General features: G+C 43.6%; 2 protein-coding genes across 2 annotated transcripts in view; one reads left to right on the forward strand and one right to left on the reverse strand.

Annotated features, from left to right (window-relative positions):
- LOC144593840 (microcephalin-like) overlaps positions 1-17,761 on the reverse strand; it is a 145,655-nt gene that overhangs the window by 88,539 nt on the left and 39,355 nt on the right.
- The window catches only part of angpt2a (angiopoietin 2a), a 93,286-nt gene that overhangs the window by 53,397 nt on the left and 22,128 nt on the right, over positions 1-17,761 (forward strand). The window contains exons 4-6 of the mRNA XM_078398905.1: positions 1,218-1,450; positions 4,458-4,585; positions 15,784-15,885. Coding sequence (XP_078255031.1) covers positions 1,218-1,450; positions 4,458-4,585; positions 15,784-15,885 — 463 coding nt within the window. The remainder of the gene's footprint in view (positions 1-1,217; positions 1,451-4,457; positions 4,586-15,783; positions 15,886-17,761) is intronic.

The raw sequence follows: 17,761 nt of genomic DNA on the forward strand, positions 1-17,761 counted from the left end.
TTTGCATTCCATTCCACACAGTGCAAACAACGGGGGAAAATACAGATAGATTTTGTACAGAATAAAAGTACATGAATTCTGTTCAAAAGAAAAAGTATTACTCGGGTTAATCTTAGACGTGTCTAAATGCAGCTGTTGTCTTTAAAGAGTTACATTCAATTCCACGCATTATATCAAACTAAGGGGCAGAGAAAAGGGGGTGATATAATTCGTCACTCTCAACTTGAATCACGACCAGTGAGAGGACCTTATCCGAAAGGTTACAGAATGGGCTGAATCAGACAACAATCTGTAGTCTTGCTCCATCTCGGTAGGGCAGGATGGAGAAGACCTATAGGGATGTAATGCTGAGGCTTCATAAGGCACTGGTCAGACCACATTTGGAGTATTGTGAACAGTTTTGGGCAGAGATGTTCATGATGTTCATGTTCTCAGAGCAGAACTAGGCCATTCTGCTGGGCCACAACTAGAGGTCAGAATTAAACTCAGAATTAAAGAATGTTCCTTTAGGAAGTAGATGAGAAGGAATTTATTTCGTCAGAGGGTGGTGAATCTGTGGAATTCTTTGGCACAGGAGGCTGTGGAGACCAAGTCAATGGATATTTTGAAGGCAGAGATAGATATATTCTTGATTAGTATGGGTGTCAGGGGTTATGGGGAGAAGGCAGGAGAATGGGTTTAGGAGGGAGAGATAGATCAGCCATGATTGTATGACAGAGCATACTTGATGGGCCGAATGGCCTAATTCTGCCCTATTATGACCATTCGGCTGATCAGGTCTCCTCCTCCATTCAATCATGGCTGATTGTGCTGGCATTGGAGAGGAGGTTTTCGGGAATGATCACGGGGATGATTGGGTCAACATATGACAAGCATTTGACATCTCTGGGCTTGTACTTGTTGGAGTACTCGTGAAAATGTGGGAGCACTTATGGAAGGATTTGATAGCTTCAGGCCAGGGCAGTTCAAAACATTATCTATGAGGGAGTAGCTCATTGTTCATTTGAAGAAATAATTTCCACGCAAAATTTTATGGATAAAATGAACGCAATTTTAAATAAACGCATTCACTGCACAAATATCCCAAACCTATGGGACAGATGAAATAGAGTTAACGTGTGAATGCATACACCCTAAACACACGCTGAAAAATTGACTTCAGTCAGAAAACTATTACTTCAAGAAAAGCTAAAGTACCTTTGTTTGATTCTTATCAGTTTGCTGGAACAAAAAATCTCGGAGATAGAAGACAAACACGCAGCTGAACTTGAATCATTGAAACAAGAGAAAGCACAGCTCCAGGATTTGGTGACAAGACAATATGCCATCATAGAGGAACTGGAGAAGCAACTGAACACTGCAACGATGAATAACAGCGTCCTTCAGAAACAGCAGCTTGACTTGGAGGAGAGGGTTAACAATCTGATCAACTTGGTGAACCCCACCAGTCGTGAGTACTTGTAGCTTTAAGCTTCACCAGCACGTTATTTGTGAGGAACCACAATTATCAATCGCAGAAGAGCACAAAACAGCCTTTAAAAATGTAAATCAAACTAAATGTTTAGAAAAAAATACACTTTATTTTGGTTTATTTTAGTTTAGAAATATCGTGTGGAAACAGGCCCTTCGGCCCACTGAGTCCATGCTGCCCATACACTAGCACTATCCTGCACACTGGTGACAATTTACAATTCACAGAAACCAATTAACCTACCTATAGACCAGCACGTCTTTGGAGTGTGGGAGGAAACCAGAGCACCCAGAGAAAACCCACGTGGTCACTGGGAGAATGTGAAAATTCCATACCAACAGCACCTGTAGTCAGGATCGAACCTAGGTGTCTGGCCCAGTGTGGTAGCAACTGTACTGCTGCACTACTGTGCCGCCATGAAATGCTGGAGTGACTCAGCAGGTTTGCTGCATCCCTGGAGAACATAGATCGGTGATGTTTTGGATCGGGACCCTTCTTCAGACTTTGTAGGGACCCGACCCAAAACGTCACCTATCCATGTTCTCCGGGATGCTGTATGTCCCGCTGAGTTACTCCAGCACTTTGTGTCTATTTTTGTGAACGAGCATCCGCAGTTCCTTGTTTCTACTAATTGTTTCCAAAAATAGCTAGTAGAACAAAAGATGGATAACAAAAATATCAGCTGAAAAATTAAAGCATTTCATTTACAGCATGCAATAGCGATGGTTTTCAAGGCGATGGAGTTGGTGTTTACCCCATGTAGACGAAGAAAAACCAGCTAGGAAGCAGCCAACAAGAATTTCACAATCAAAAATCATTTCATAACTTTTCTCTGCAGGTTTGGACGTTGAGGGAATAATTGATAGGAGCATGTAAAATTATGAGAGGCATGGATAGATACGGTAGACAGTCAGAACCTTTTTCCCTGGTTGAAATGTCAAAGACTAGCAGTACTGCTCTACATTCTATGTTCTGACCCCAAAATGGTGTGCCATTGAAGAATCCTCTTGAATGGTGACAGAAATTGTTTTTGTGTATTAGTTTAGTTTATTGTCACCTGTTCCGAGGTACAGTGAAAAGCTTTTGTTGCGTGCTAACCAATCAGCGGAAGGCCAATACATGATTGCAATCAAGACATCCACCATGTAGAGATAAATGCTGCTGTTGGAGTTGAGATTTGAAAGAGTAGAGTGGAGTGGTTGTAATGCGTGATTGCAGATCCACTTCTGTGACCAGCACACAAAGAGTCGCCTGGCTTGGGCGCCATCTTGGATCTTTGGATCTCAATACAATCTGTCAATCTTGAAAAAACGTTGCCAATTTACCACATAAAAGCTTTCAATTGATTATCCTTTGTAAAACTCACATGCTGAGCATAATAGAGTTTGAGTCCACAGGGTCCATGCTTTGGCTGTGTTCTTTTTTTGAATAATGAGTATTAGTACAAAACATTAAACCGGGGCTCAGCAAAGCTAAAGTGCTGAAAGCATGAAACACGGAGTTCAAGCTTGGAAATGAAGCTGATTTGCACTTGTTAACAACATCAGACTGCTTTCATTTATATTTCTGCCTGCACAAACACCCTGGAGATTGGAAACACTCAAATCGTACAGGGGGTTTTCAGTTGCAAGCTGTTTTGGAAGCAATAAACGGTCGCTTACATAAATCTTAAAGCAAAAGCATTTCCTGCATCACTCACTAAAAGAGTGAATAAATATGAAAGGCATTGCTCAAAATTCCTTTTGTAATAACGCAAATATTACAACACCACCAGGGCTCATGAATTGCATCCTGTGGTTGCTATTTATGTGTCATATATTTCTCTCATAGCAATAATCAACCCCAGAACAGAAAACCTCCCAGACTCTCCAACATCAATAACTAAAATTTGGACTGATTCATTTTCTTGACTAATATCAGGCATGTGAGTGAGGTAAAAAAAGGAAGAAAAGAGCCGACCGCTTGCATGAGGCGTACAGCGGGGGTCAAAAAATTACCAGTTTCAAGCCTCTTTTAGTGCATCTTAAAGTAAAAATGGACATTACAAAATAATGTGAATGTCACTGTATACTAATAACATTTTGAAGTAAATTTGAACATTAATCAGCCCAAAAGGTGGTAATTGGCTTTTCTGCTGTGTTTTATATTTTAACACCGTCTTAATTAATTTAGTTATATAATCTTGCACTTAAATTTAATATTTACTCATTACAGTTCCATCACTGATTTTCTGGCACTCTTGGTTCCAGAGCTTTGCTGCTTTATCCAGCCAGCCAAGGAAATCAGCTATGGGGATAGATTTGCTGGCTCCAGCTGGGCTGGAGTTCCAGAGCCCCGGCTGCAGGTTGCAAATTCAACCCACCGATTAGCCGTGGAAGTCCCGATGAGGTCAAGATTGGCTGCCTTGCCCAGCCTAGGTGTCACATTTTCAGGGAGACTTCCAGGGAAAGGGGGATTTCTCGCAGAACCCCTAGCGACCTCTCGCGGAACCCTAGAGTTTCGTGTCGATACATTGTTTATTTTCTTTTTTTTCCGATCCGACTTCTCCGTTGGTAAACGTGATTTTGGCAAAGTTAGAAAATACGGAAATCATGCAAAAAACCCGGAAATGGATTTTAAAAAAGCGGAAATCTGCGGAAACAGGAAAATTCACATGCCTGTAATATGTCACAATACATCTACGTCAATGGCTGCAGGCTCTGGGAAACCACTTAGGAATTTAACTTAACGATCAATTTGCTGCAAGAATCAAAGAACTTAGCAGCAGCCACAACTTTGCAATCACAATAATTAAATAAAGCTATGATTCTTCCCATTGTATTTTCAAATTAATTTGAAACATTCAGAGAGTCGCATACTCTATTGCAAAATCATGGACCCTGTGACTCTGAATGTTTCCTATTATTTTGAAGACACAATGGGTAGATGCAACTTTACTATGTAAGATGGTGACATTTTTAAAATGCAACGTGTTTTTGTATTTCAGCTAGAAGTTCGATTTTACCTCAAGAGGATCAAATCTATTTTAAAGATTGTGCTGACGCCTATAAATCTGGACTTAGGAAGAGTGGAATCTATACAATTTATGTGCCAAACACCACGCAACCGTTAAAGGTAAGTGTGGACAATAACATGCTGGGTCTTTGGGGTCCTCAGTCCTCAGTCTTTGGAGATGCAGCGTGAAGGCAGGCCCTTCAGCCCACTGGGATTGTGCCGACCAGTGATCTCCCGTACACCAGTTCTATCCGACACACATTAGGGATCATTTACTTTTTTTTTTAAACAGAAGCCAATTAACCTACAAACCTGCATGTCTTTGGAGTGTGGGAGGAAACCGAGCACCCGGAGAAAACCCGGTCACAGGGAGAACGTACAAACTCCATACAGACAGCATTCGGAGCCATGTTCGAACCCGGGTCTCCGGCGCTGTAAGGCAGCAACTCCAGCACTGCGCCTCTGTGCCGCCCAAAACCCATGTGGTCACAGGGGGAACATACAAGCTCTGTACAGACAGCACTGGTGGTCAGGATCGAACCCGAGTCTCTGGCGCTGTAAGGCAGCAACTCTACCTCTGTGCCACTACACTGCAGTACTTGCGTTATGAATGATGTCCTTTAATACAACTTCACACAACCTTTTTTAACCAAATATGTGTTAATAAATTGTCTAACTTCAATGGAAAAGTACACAAAGTGCTGGAGTCACGCAGCATTTCCTGGAGAACAGGGATAGGTGAAGTTTCAGGTCAGGATCCGTCTGGACTGACGTTAATGGAATGTTTCAACAATCAACATTCTTACAAGAATAGAACGTTGAACATAAACAGTATAGAAGATAGACACAAACAGCTGGAGTAACTCAGCAGGACAGGCAGCATCTCTGGTCTCGACCCGAAACGTCGCCCATTCCTTCTCTCCAGAGATGCTGCCCGTCCCGCTGAGTTACTCCAGCTTTTTGTGTCTATAGACAATAGACAATAGGTGCAGGAGGAGGCCACTCGGCCCTTCGAGCCAGCACCGCCATTCAATGTGATCATGGCTGATCATTTTCAATCAGTACCCCGTTCCTGCCTTCTCCCCATACCCCCTGACTCCGCTATCCTTAAGAGCTCTATCCAGCTCTCTCTTGAATGCATTCAGAGAATTGGCCTCCACTGCCTTCTGAGGCAGAGAATTCCACAGATTCACAACTCTCTGACTGAAAAAGTTTTTCCTCATCTCAGTTCTAAATGGCCTACCCCTTATTCTTAAACTGTGGCCCCTTGTTCTGGACTCCCCCAACATTGGGAACATGTTTCCTGCCTCTAATGTGTCCAACCCCTTAATAATCTTATACGTTTCGATAAGATCTCCTCTCATCCTTCTAAATTCCAGTGTATCTTCAGTTTAAATCAGCATCTGCAGTTCCTTCTTACATAGAACACTACAGCCTTCGGCCCACAATGTTTGTGGCGAACATTATGCCAAGACAAAATCTTATCTGTTTGTGCATAATCCAACATCCTTCTATTCCCTGCATATCCATGTGCCTATCCAAAAGCCTCTTGAATGCCCCTATCACATCTGCCTCCACCACCATGGGACAGTGGTAGAATTGATGCCTTATAGCGCCAGAGATACGGGTGCGATCCTGACTACGGGTGCTGTTTGTAACAGAGCTTTAATGTACTTTCTGTGACTTGTGTGCGTTATCCCCGGGGGCTCCGGTTTCCTCCCACACTCAAAAGACGTACACGTTTGTAGGCTAATTGGCTTGGTATAATTGTAAATGGTCACTAGTATGTGTAGGACAGTGTTCGTGTGCAGGGATCACTGGTCGGCACTGACTCGGTGGGCTGAAGGGAGTGTTTCCGTGCTGTAAAAATAAATCTAACTAAACACTACCTCTGGAACTGTGTAGGAAGGAACTGCAGATGCTGGTTTACACTGAAGATAGACACCAAAAATGCTGGAGTAACTCAGTGGGTTACTTAGTAAAGGGCTGTCCCACTTAGGCGATTTTTTAGGCGACTGCCGGCGACTGTCAAAGTCGTAGCAGATCGCCGAAATTTTCTTTTACCCGACGACAATGACCACAACAATGCAGAGTCAGGTCGAGATTACAGCGTCTTCTGAAACATCGCGAAAATCCCCACGCTGCCAATGCTTCTCCGGCGTCCTAATTTTCGCTGAAATCACTGACAAGTCGGTAAGTACCTGAGAGTTTTGAAATATAACATCTTGCCCGGGTTACTTGAAAACCAAGCTTCACGGTAACAAGGAATAAACTGGATTTACTTCCAGTTTACTAATAGCAGTATTAAGAAATTTAACTTTAAAAGTGGTTAAATGAATTTGGCCATTCTTAAAAAATGTACGGGAGATGCATATCTGGTTTCTGGGTTGCATATCTGGGTTGGGAGCCTACTTTAAATGTAATCCTTGATGGCCATAAACATCGCGAAAATTCCCATGCTTACCTGACCATCAAACTGTCGCCTCCAATCAACCTGTCAAATGTCCTGACGGTAAATAAATTGGTTAAACACAAGTATTTTATGGTATCTTCAAATGACTTTCTTTATTTTAATATTATGTGCTTCTAAATGCATCTAAGAGAACCTAGCAAAGCTGGGAACAGCATGCGACAGCGCCTGCAATAAGCAACGATACCTGGCGACAAGCCAGCTGATGCCGAGAAATGTCACTCCTGTTGATTTCTCAGCGACGCGCTGAGATCCACTACGATTCTTGGAAGACTCCTCACAATCATGCCCGCGACACCCTGGCGAACTGTCGGCGACAGCCTAGTCACTGGCAGTCGCCTTAAAATCACCTAAGTGGGACAGGCCCTTAACTAGAGAACGGGTGACGTTTCGGGTTGAGACCCTTCTTCAGACTGAGCCTGAAGAATAGTCTCGACCCGAAATGTCACCCATTCCTTCTATTCAGAGATGTTGCCTGTCCCGCCGAGTTACTCCAGCATTTTTTGTTTACCTCTGGAACAGTTTTCCAGGCACCCACTAATCTGACAGGAAAACCATAAACAATGCATATTCAAACTAATCACTGTTCAATCTATAATGGCAAACAATTGCAGAAAGCATTGAATTTCAGGCCTCGTGTTCCGAAATTGCACCGTAATTCTCTTCTGCCTGCCCATTTTCCATCAAATCATCCTACGACTAAACATTTAATCATTCCTCTTGATCTCACCTTCCTAATCACAATGTTCATTTTGATCTAATTATGGCCTTTATTTAATACTAAGGGCTCCATTTGAAGGCGTTATTAAATAATGATTTTTTTTCCTGCTTGTTAACAAATTACAAAATGCAACTCCAACAAGAGGAATTGGAATTAAATTTAGATTTTAAATAAATGGATTGTAAGTTGTTTCGTGGTTATTAGTAACGTGGGTTGTATTTTGAAGAGGGACAGTTTTTATTACACGTGACGGATAAAACACAGGGAACGATAACATCTTAGATTATTTTATGGATGAAACTACTGATAAGAGGCGATTGCGGTAAAACAAGTATCATTTTCCTTGGGGAAGTTGAACAGACATGTAAAAAATCAGGAGTGATTTTGATACAGTAAATAAGGAAAAGGCTTTTCCATTAACAGCTACAGGGAGAAGTTGAGTCGACTTGGACTTTACTCCTTGGAGCACAGGAGGAGGAAGGGTGATCTTTTAGAGGTGTATAAAATCATGAGAGGAATAGATCCGGTGGACCCGTTGGATTCCCGTTGTGACGCCAGCGATCTCAAAATGGCGATCTCATCACGACCTGTGGACCCGTTGGTTCCCGTTGTGACAGCCCCGGGGCCGGGGGCGGGCGAGGGGAGAGAGGAAAGGGGAGAGGGAGTCACTCACCCCGGCCCAGTGCGGCCATCGCGGCGGCCAGCAGCACGGGTGCGGCCGTAAGCCACTGCCCCATGTTCGTCCTGCCGGAGGCCATCTTCTTTGAACTTCTCTCTGTCGATGCGCTGCACCACAGGAGGAAGGTTAGGCGCAGGGCATGCTGGGACGGGCGCCGGTCTTCCTGGCGGTGCTGCGCAGGCGCACTGCCGCCGGACCCGGCAACCTTCCCCCAACTGCACACACGCGGATATGCGATGGGTTCCCGCTGTGATGCAAGATGAACACAGAAGTATTAGATAACCGGACCCCAACTGCGCAACGGCTGCGGGGGCCATTCACTGTATAGTTTATTAAAGTTTATAAAGTGAATTACTTTTAAAATAGCGCAACAATTTGAACAAAACGATACTACACACCGCAGGTGAATGGTGAGTAAGATGCCCCTAAAATTGTTGTGCTATCGTGTACCATTTTGGCTGTATTTCGGAACAGCAGCTTTCTCATAGAACAACATAAAAGCACTGCCTCAGAATTACATTGTGATGTTGGGTTATCTATAGACCCTGACAATTGGAGCTGTCTGTATGGAGTTTGCATGTTCTCCTTGTGACCGCGTGGGTTTCCTCACATCCCAAAGACGTGCGGGTTTGTAGGCAAATTAGCTTCTGTAAATTGCCCCTAGTGTGGAGGGAGTAGATGGGAAAGTAGGATACCGTAGAGATCAATGGTCAATGTGGACTCGCTGGGCCAAAGGGACTGTTTCCAAGCTGTATCTTTAAACTGCACTAAATTGGACTTGAACTGGTCTTCCTCTTCAGCGGCACTTTCACTGAGCCACAACATCAATCACCATTTGTTGAAGATACTTAATGGCTCGTTAAATGCTCACCAACCTCCTTTACCTTTCTGCCAAGTATTCTGAAATCTAAGTATCACAGAATATCATATTACAAACCTTGATTACCTCTCATGGCCTTTCAGATCATATCTATTTATTTCTTCTTGTGCCACCACTGCATCAAATAACTTTACAGGAATTCACATAAAGAGATTTTAAATGTTACTTTCCTCACTCTAAACCTATTTGCAGGTGCGCTCTGCTCTGGTATTCCCTTCCTGACTCCCTCTGATTATCATCAGCCATCTTGGTTCTCTCCACGATCACACCCAAGATGGCGCCCAAGCTGGTTGACTCTCTGCGTGCTGGTCTCAGAAGTGGATCTGCAATCATTCCTTACAATCGCTCCACTCTTTCAAAACTGATCCCAGTAATGAGTGGGTTGACCGATGATGAGTATTTGATGGCAGTGGGCCTGTACTAGCTTGAGTTTAGAAGAATGAAGGGGTACCTCATTGAAACTTACAGAACAGTGGAAAGGCTTGGTTAGTGGACGTGAAATGGATTTTTTAAAAAGAATTTTTTAGATTTAGAGATACAGCGCGGAAACAGGCCCTTCGGCCCAACGAGTCCGCGCTGCCCAGCGATCCCTGCACATTAACACTTTCCTACACACACTAGCGACATTTTTTAATAAACATTTTACCCAGTCAATTAACCTACATACCTGTACGTCTTTGGAGTGTGGGAGTAAACCGAAGATCTCGGAGAAAACCTACGCAGGTCACGGGGAGAACGTACAAACTCCGTACAGACGGCGCCCGTAGTCAGGATCGAACCTGAGTCTCCGGCGCTGCATTCGCTGCAAGGCAGCAACTCTACCGCTGCACCACCGTGCCGTTTCAATTAGTGGGAAAGTCTAGGACTCGAGGTTATAGCCTCAGAATTAAAGGACGTTCCTGTAGGAAGGAGATGAGGAGGAGTTTATTTAGTCAGTGGGTGGTGAATCAATGCAATTTGGTCCCACCAAATTCAGTTGATTAAATCAGATGTTAATGACAGTGGCGCAGCGCCAGAGACCTGGGTTTGATCCTGAGCACAGGTTCTGTCTCTGTGGAGTTTACACGCTCTCCCTGTGACTGCATGGGTTTCCTCCGGGTGTACCGGTTTCCTCCCACATCCCAAAGTTTGTAGGTTAATTGGCCTCTGTAAATTGGCACGAATGTGTAGAGAGTGGATGAGAAAGTGGGATAACATAGAACTAGCGTGAATGGGTGATCAATGGTCGACATAAACTCGGTGGGTCGAAGGGCCTGCTTCTGCACTGAAAATATCTAAACTAAAGTAAAATGAATGCCAAATGAAATACGTTGTGGAGTTAAGGGAAAAGGGAATACACTAGAGTAGCTTGGTAAGCAAATTAAACCTATTGTGACCGCATTAAGTAGTGTACACGATATCATTGAATCATTAGTTTCAATAAAAAATTAAGTCAGTGCAAAATTTCAGGTTGATCGCACATTAACAAGCACACAGACCAATTCTTCGGGTTTTGTTAATGCGAAGAAAGGAATAAAAATAACGCAATTGGCCACAAATGCTGCTGGAACACAGAATTCAGCACAAAGTGACCCTCTCGATGCAGTCTGGCACATAAAGAGCTGCGGAATTTGAAGATGAGCCTTTCAATTTACATCAGTACTTGCCAGCCCAACCGCAGGAGGCATGAATAACTCTGAAGCCCTGAATCAGCATTTACACAGATTGGTCCCATGCTCCCGAAAGACTTCAACTACTGAGATACTGCAGAACTTGGTGTCTTTTTTTGTTTGTAAACCAGCATCTACAGTTCCTTGTCCCATACTCCTGAAACACCACACACAACTGCAGTCTGGAACTTTATTAAACTGGGTAAAGCCAGACTGGGTAAACCGGAGAAAACCCACGTGGTCACAGGGAGAATGTACAAATTCCGCACAGACAGCACCCGTAGTCAGGATTGAACCCAGGTCATTAGCTGCTTTACTGCTGCCATCCTGAGCTTCTGATTCTGATAACCCATGTAGCCCTGGAAGCTCTTCAACTGGGGTTCACTGAGTTTTGGGGATTATCACAGGCGCGATGGAGGTTTGGGGCTGAATGATAGCATTGGAAAGGAACAGGCTGGATTTGAACATAAAAATACTGAACCCCAGTTTTCTCTCCATGAATTACGTTGTTGTGGGTTGGGGAGTAGATGATGCCTTGGGGAAAACCCACCTGGTCACAGAGAGAACATACAAACTCTGCACAGACAGCACTCGAACCGTTGTTTTATTTGGGGCATTGCCATTGCCGAGTGGCTCTTCATGTGGAAGGTGTTTCATAGAGTCATACAGCGTGGAAACAGGGCCTTCGGCCCAACTTGCCCACACCGACCAACATATTACGTCTACACTAGTATTACCTGCCTGCGTTTGACCCATATCCCATTAACCATGTCCTATCCATGTACCTAATTGCTTCTTAAATGTTGCAATAGCCCCTGCCTCAACTACCTCCTCACACAGCTTGTTCCATACACCTGCCCCCTTTGTGTGAAAAAGTCACCCCTCAGATCCCTATAAAATATAAACTATTTCCCACTTCACCTTAAACCTATGCCCTCTGGTTCTCGATTCCAAAGTATTCGATCAAAGGTGTTTCCCAAAATCAAAATATTGCACAACATCACAAAACTGTCAAGTTTTACCATTGCGTGGAGGAAAGCTAGTTCCATTAAATGAACTCAATGTGTGGAGGATTCATTTGAACATGTCGTAGCCAATCCATGCTTTGCTTCCACGCCAAGAAACATGCTGACAAGGTGCCAAAGCAAAGGATCAGAAATGCCTTCCAGAACATCTGGAACAAAGTTGTCAAAAGTCATCCAGGAGTAAAATAATCCACTCGGAGGACATTGCATAGTTTAACTGAACAAACATCTGCCAAATAATTTAACTTGCATGTGGTTAATCTCCTTTGATTGCGTTGGAGGTGATAAATGAAGGCTCCATTTCAGATTTAAGGCCCACTTTAATATTTAATTGCGACTTGGCACATAACCCTCCTAATATATGCGACAACCAGTGATGGTGATTATACTTCATGATACATACAGAAACACACATACAGATAATCACTTGAAACATTTGCAAGCCAGCTCCTTCCAGACATTAATGATTTAAATCCTCCATGGTATAATTTGGAAGTGGCAGAGTTGCTGCCTTACAGCGCCAGAGACCTGGGTTTGAACCTGACTACGGATGCTTGTCTGTACAGAGTTTGTACGTTCTCCCCGTGACCACGTGGGTTTTCTCTGGGTGCTCTGGTTTCCTCCTAGATTCCAAAGACACCCAGGTTTGTAAGTTAATTGGCCATGGTAAGAATTAGAAAATTGTCCTGAGTGAAGTGTGTGCTTGTGTCGGGGTGATCAATGGTCGGCGCGGACTCGGTGGGCCGAAGGGCCTGTTTCTGCGCTATTTCTCTAGACTAAACTAAACTGAACTAAACTGAGAGTGAAATGCGATGGCCAAACCAACAAGAACTCTTCTGTATCTTTTTTTAAATAGAGACCATGGTCTTTTATATCAGATGGCAGGCAAGGCTTGGTTCAATGTCCAAGTCAAAAGATCACACCCCTCAGGACAGCAGAAAGTTTAGAAGGATATAGAAGGATGAGTGGAGATCTTATCGAAACGTATAAGATTATTAAGGGGTTGGACACATTAGAGGCAGGAAACATGTTCCCAATGTTGGGGGAGTCCAGAACAAGGGGCCACAGTTTAAGAATAAGGGGTAGGCCAGTTAAAACTGAGATGAGGAAAAACTTTTTCAGTCAGAGAGTTGTGAATCTGTGAAATTCTCTGCCTCAGAAGGCAGTGGAGGCCAATTCTCTGAATGCATTCAAGAGAGAGCTAGATAGAGCTCTTAAGGATAGAGAAGTCAGGGGGTATGGGGAGAAGGCAGGAACGGGGTACTGATTGAGAATGATCAGCCATGATCACATTGAAAGGTGGTGCTGGCTCGAAGGGCCGAATGGCCTCCTCCTGCACCTATTGTCTATTGTCTATTAAAGTTTACGCCAACTTTGAATTTTACGTTGAAGTCCTCAGTTAATATTTTTTTGATTTGAACTCATTCATTTCAGTTAAGGCTCGGAGGGCCGGCAATACTGAAGGGGGGACCCGGCGGTGAGTGGGCGCCTAGAACAAAGGGGGGACCGGTGTGGGGTTGCCTACTGCCACATTTGCCGCAGGCCAGGTTTGCCGCTGCGAGCCGAAGATAGGACTAGTCAATGAATTTATGTGACTTTGTCGGCGCCAGAATCGAGGTGACTCTTTGTGTACTGCCTTGGTGAAGTCTGCTGTATGATTTTGCCCGTTTGTATGCAAAACAAAGAATCTCACTGTAGCCAGGTACATGTGGCAATAAAGTATCATCATCAGCATCATCATCAGATAGACTAGAGAATGTGGTCAAGTCAAGTGAGTGCTGTTCCCTCAGGAGCAGATGCATTGATTTAACAGAGACGTTCATGAATTATTTTGTCTGGCAATTCACAAATTATTTTCTCAGGGAAGATGCTTGTGTTTGTTTTCAGTGGCATAAAGCCCAGTGATCATATTCTATGAATAGCAAATTAACCAGAGGCAAAATGAAGAGATTATTTATCCAAAGGAAACATTGGACATGATAATAGTGCCATAGAGAGTCAGAGAAGAAACAGGCCTTTCAGCTCAACTTGTCTGTGCCAACCAAGATACCCCATCTCTACCAGCCCCATTTGCCTGCATTTGATCCATATCCCTCTCAACCTTTCTTATTCATGTACCTGTCCACATGTCTTTTAAAAGTTTTATAGTACCTGCCCCAACTGTCTCCTTTAGACTTTAGAGATACGACACAGGTACAGGCCCTTCAATCTCCCTAGTCCCTGTTGACAAATGATCACTTGCACTATTCTACACACTAGGGACAATTTACAATTTTACCGAAGCCAATTAACTTACAAACTGTATATCTTTGGAGTACTGGAGGAAACCGGTGCACCTGGAGAAAACCCACAAGGTCATGGGGAGAACGTTCAAACACTGTGCTGACAGCTCCCGTAGTCAGGATCGAACCCGGGTCTCTGGCGTTGTAAGGCAACAACTCTGCGCTGCGCCACAGTGCCGCTCCTCTGGCAGCTCTTTCCATATACCCACCACCCTCTGAGTGAAATAGTTGCCACTCAGGTTTCTATTAAACCTTTCCCCTTTCACAGTAATGAGAAAGCATTAGAAACATTCATGCACCAACACATGAAAGAGAGGTGGACGACTATCTGAAGAGAAAAAAAACTCTGAGGATTAAAAGAATGCAGGGGAATGGAATTAATCTCTCCAATGGCCTCTTCATTTGTATATACTTCCATGAAAACATTTTGAAAATGTCGCGCTAAGTGCAAACTCCTTGAATAAATGAGTCCTTATTTTGTGTTTAATGTTAAACTTAATATAAACCCAAAAGTGCAGATCAGTTATAATTAGGAATTTGCTTTATCGTTGAAGCAGTTTACAAACTTTTAATGCCAAATAGTGGGAAACAACTTTTCGCAGATGCAGAATTTGGACTGCATCTAAACCATACAAGATTATTGCAGAATGAGCACTGAAGGTAATCTTAGTTAAGTAGTGGATCAATAATAGGGCAGGACAATGACGCAATGGTAGAGATGCTGCCTCACAGCGCCAGAGACCCGAGTTCGAACATTCTCCCTGTGACAGCGTGTTTTCTCCGGGTACTCCAGTTTCCTCCCACATGCCAAAGACGTATAGGTTTGAAGGTTAATTGGCTTCAGTAAAAGTTGTAAATTGTTCCTTGTGTGTAGGCTGGTTGGCACTGACTTGGTGGGCCAAAGGGCCTGTTTCCATGGTGTATCTCTAAACTAAACTAAACAAATTGTCTTGGTTGTACTAAGGACTTTGGGCTATTGTTTTGCACTAAAATTGACTTTTTAAAATTGATTGAATGTTCTTTTATTTATCATTGAGTACTGTGTTTACTGACGTGTTATGCTGCTGCAAGTAAGGATTCAATTGTTCTGTTTTTCGTAAAAATACGACAATTAAACACGATTGACTGGATCAGAGCTGACTGTGGAGTGCTTGGCTTCTTACAAGTTTCCAATTTATCATCTAATGATGTTTTCTTTGGATACCAGATTTTCATTCTACCTGTACCTCACCATACTTGTGCATAATTCCAACTTGACTTGACTTTGGAAAATCAGCACTTTTGCACTATTGGGACATAACATGCAAGTGTGCTTTGATGTACCCTCGTTATTTTAGCATTTAGGCTTTAGAGAGACAGCCGAACAGCGAACACCACGAACACTAGCACTATCCCACATACTGGGGACAATTTACAATCCTGTGGTCGGGATTGAATCAGGGCCTCTGGCGCTGCAAGACAGCAGCTCTACCGCTGCACCACCGTGCCGCCCCCTTCGTGGTCTAGTTGGTGTTTGTTGTGTTTAAGAGCCCGGTGATTGTTGGGCAGAACCTGAAGATCAGAGTTTTCAGACTCTAATTTCAGACTGATGCATTTGTCGTTATTCAAATAGGCATTCTGTGAAATGAAAATCCATGGGGGAGGATGGACAGTGATACAACGGCGCCAAGACGGAAAAACTGATTTTCAACGCACGTGGAAAGAATATAGAACAGTAAGAACATTTTAAAGTCATCCTTTGATGCATGTGTTTGTGTAATGTGCTAACTAACCCCTTGTGAAGTCTGGCCTAGAACGACGAAAGGAACAAGCCCGAGAATAACCTATAAGTTTTGCTCAGACTGGCCGACCAAGAGAGGGTCCTGTATGTTGGGGTTATTGTGGAATATGGGTTACTTTTGCTCTCTGCCCACAAAATGGAAAGAGGACTTAGGTGTTATGTGCATGGAAGGCAGAGCAGACACAATGGATCAATTAAGAGAGGGACAGTCACAAAATGCTGGAGTAACTCAAAGAGCAGGGAACATTTCTAGAGAAAAGGAATAGGTGACATTTCGGGTCGAGACCCTTCTTCAGACGGAGAGTCTGGGGAGAGGAAAACTAGATGTATGTAAACGTATAAAGAACAAATGAATGAAAGGTATGAAAAGAACAAATCAAAGTCAGCAACGATGATCAAGGAAAGGCAGAGCCCACAATGGTCCATTGTTGGCTGTGGAAAAGGTGATAACGTGTAGATACAAACAGTGAAACTAAGCAGGACAACAGTGAAACAAGTAGGATGACTAGGGTGGGGGAGGGACAGAGAGAGAGAGGGAATGCAAGTGTTACTTGAAATTATAGAAATCAATATTCATTCCGGATATATCATACCGGGTGAGAATCCAGAAATCTGAGGTGCAAAGGGACTTGGGGGTGCTGGTGCAGGATTCCCACAAAGTTAATCTGCAAGTCGAATAGGTAGCAAAGAAAGCAAACTCCACGCTAGCATTTATTTCAAGAGGGCTTGTATACAAAAACAGGGATGTAATGTTGAGGCTCTATAAGGCGCTGGTCAGACCGCATTTAGAATAGTGTGAGCAATTTTGGGCACCATATCTGAGGAAGAATGTGCTGGCTCTGGAGAGGGTCCAGAGGAGGTTTACACAAATGATCCCAGGAATGAGTAGGTTAACCTATGATGAGCGTTTGTCGGCACTGGACCTGTACTCGTTGGAGTTTAGAAGAATGAGGGGGGACCTCATTGAAACATACAGAATAGTGAAAGGCTTGGATAGAGTGGATGTGGAGAGGATGTTTCCAGAGAGTCTAGGACTAGACTTCACAAGCATCATGAATCAGACTCCAGTCACCGTTATCTAAAAAAGCTACCCGGTTGAATTGCGTTCATGATGTTAAATACTTGGATCAGATTCTCGCTGATTTCTGGATTGTGGCCATCAATGTTGCCCCTTGCCCGTGCGGACAGAGGAGAATGGAACAGAGATAGGTGGGGGATGCAAAAGGATGTAATTTTTAAGGCTGAGATAGATAGGTTTTTATTCGTACAGGTGTCAGAGGTTATAGGGGGGAAGGCAGGAGATTGGGGTTAGGAGGGGGTGATAGATCAGCTATGATAGAATGGTGGAGTAGACTTGATGGGCCGAATGGCCTAATTCTACTATCATTTATGACCTTATGATTACGGAATCAAGGGATTTGGGAAGAAAGCAGGAACGGGGTACATGATCAGCCATCATCATATTGAATGGCGGTGCTGGCTCGAAGGGCCGAATGGCCTACTCCCGCACCTGTTTCTATTAACATCTGCAACATTTTATTCCAACAGAATTAACACCTGTAGCACACCATACCAATGCAATTGACACCTGTGGCACACTGTTCGGCTTCCAAATTTCTTGCTGTGCCTGCATATTTTAGGGAGTCATGTACCAGGATACCTAAGCCCATCTAAACATCTTTCAATTTCCTGTCCTTTTAAAATAACCTCCGCTTCTCTATTTTCCCTTTCAAAGTGGAAGACCTGATTCCTTACAATTGTCAAGATTATATCCCACCTGCCATGCAGTCATCCATGCACTCAGCCTGTT

Source organism: Rhinoraja longicauda, chromosome 5, assembly GCF_053455715.1.
Source record: "Rhinoraja longicauda isolate Sanriku21f chromosome 5, sRhiLon1.1, whole genome shotgun sequence".
Classification (NCBI taxonomy): domain Eukaryota; kingdom Metazoa; phylum Chordata; class Chondrichthyes; order Rajiformes; family Arhynchobatidae; genus Rhinoraja; species Rhinoraja longicauda.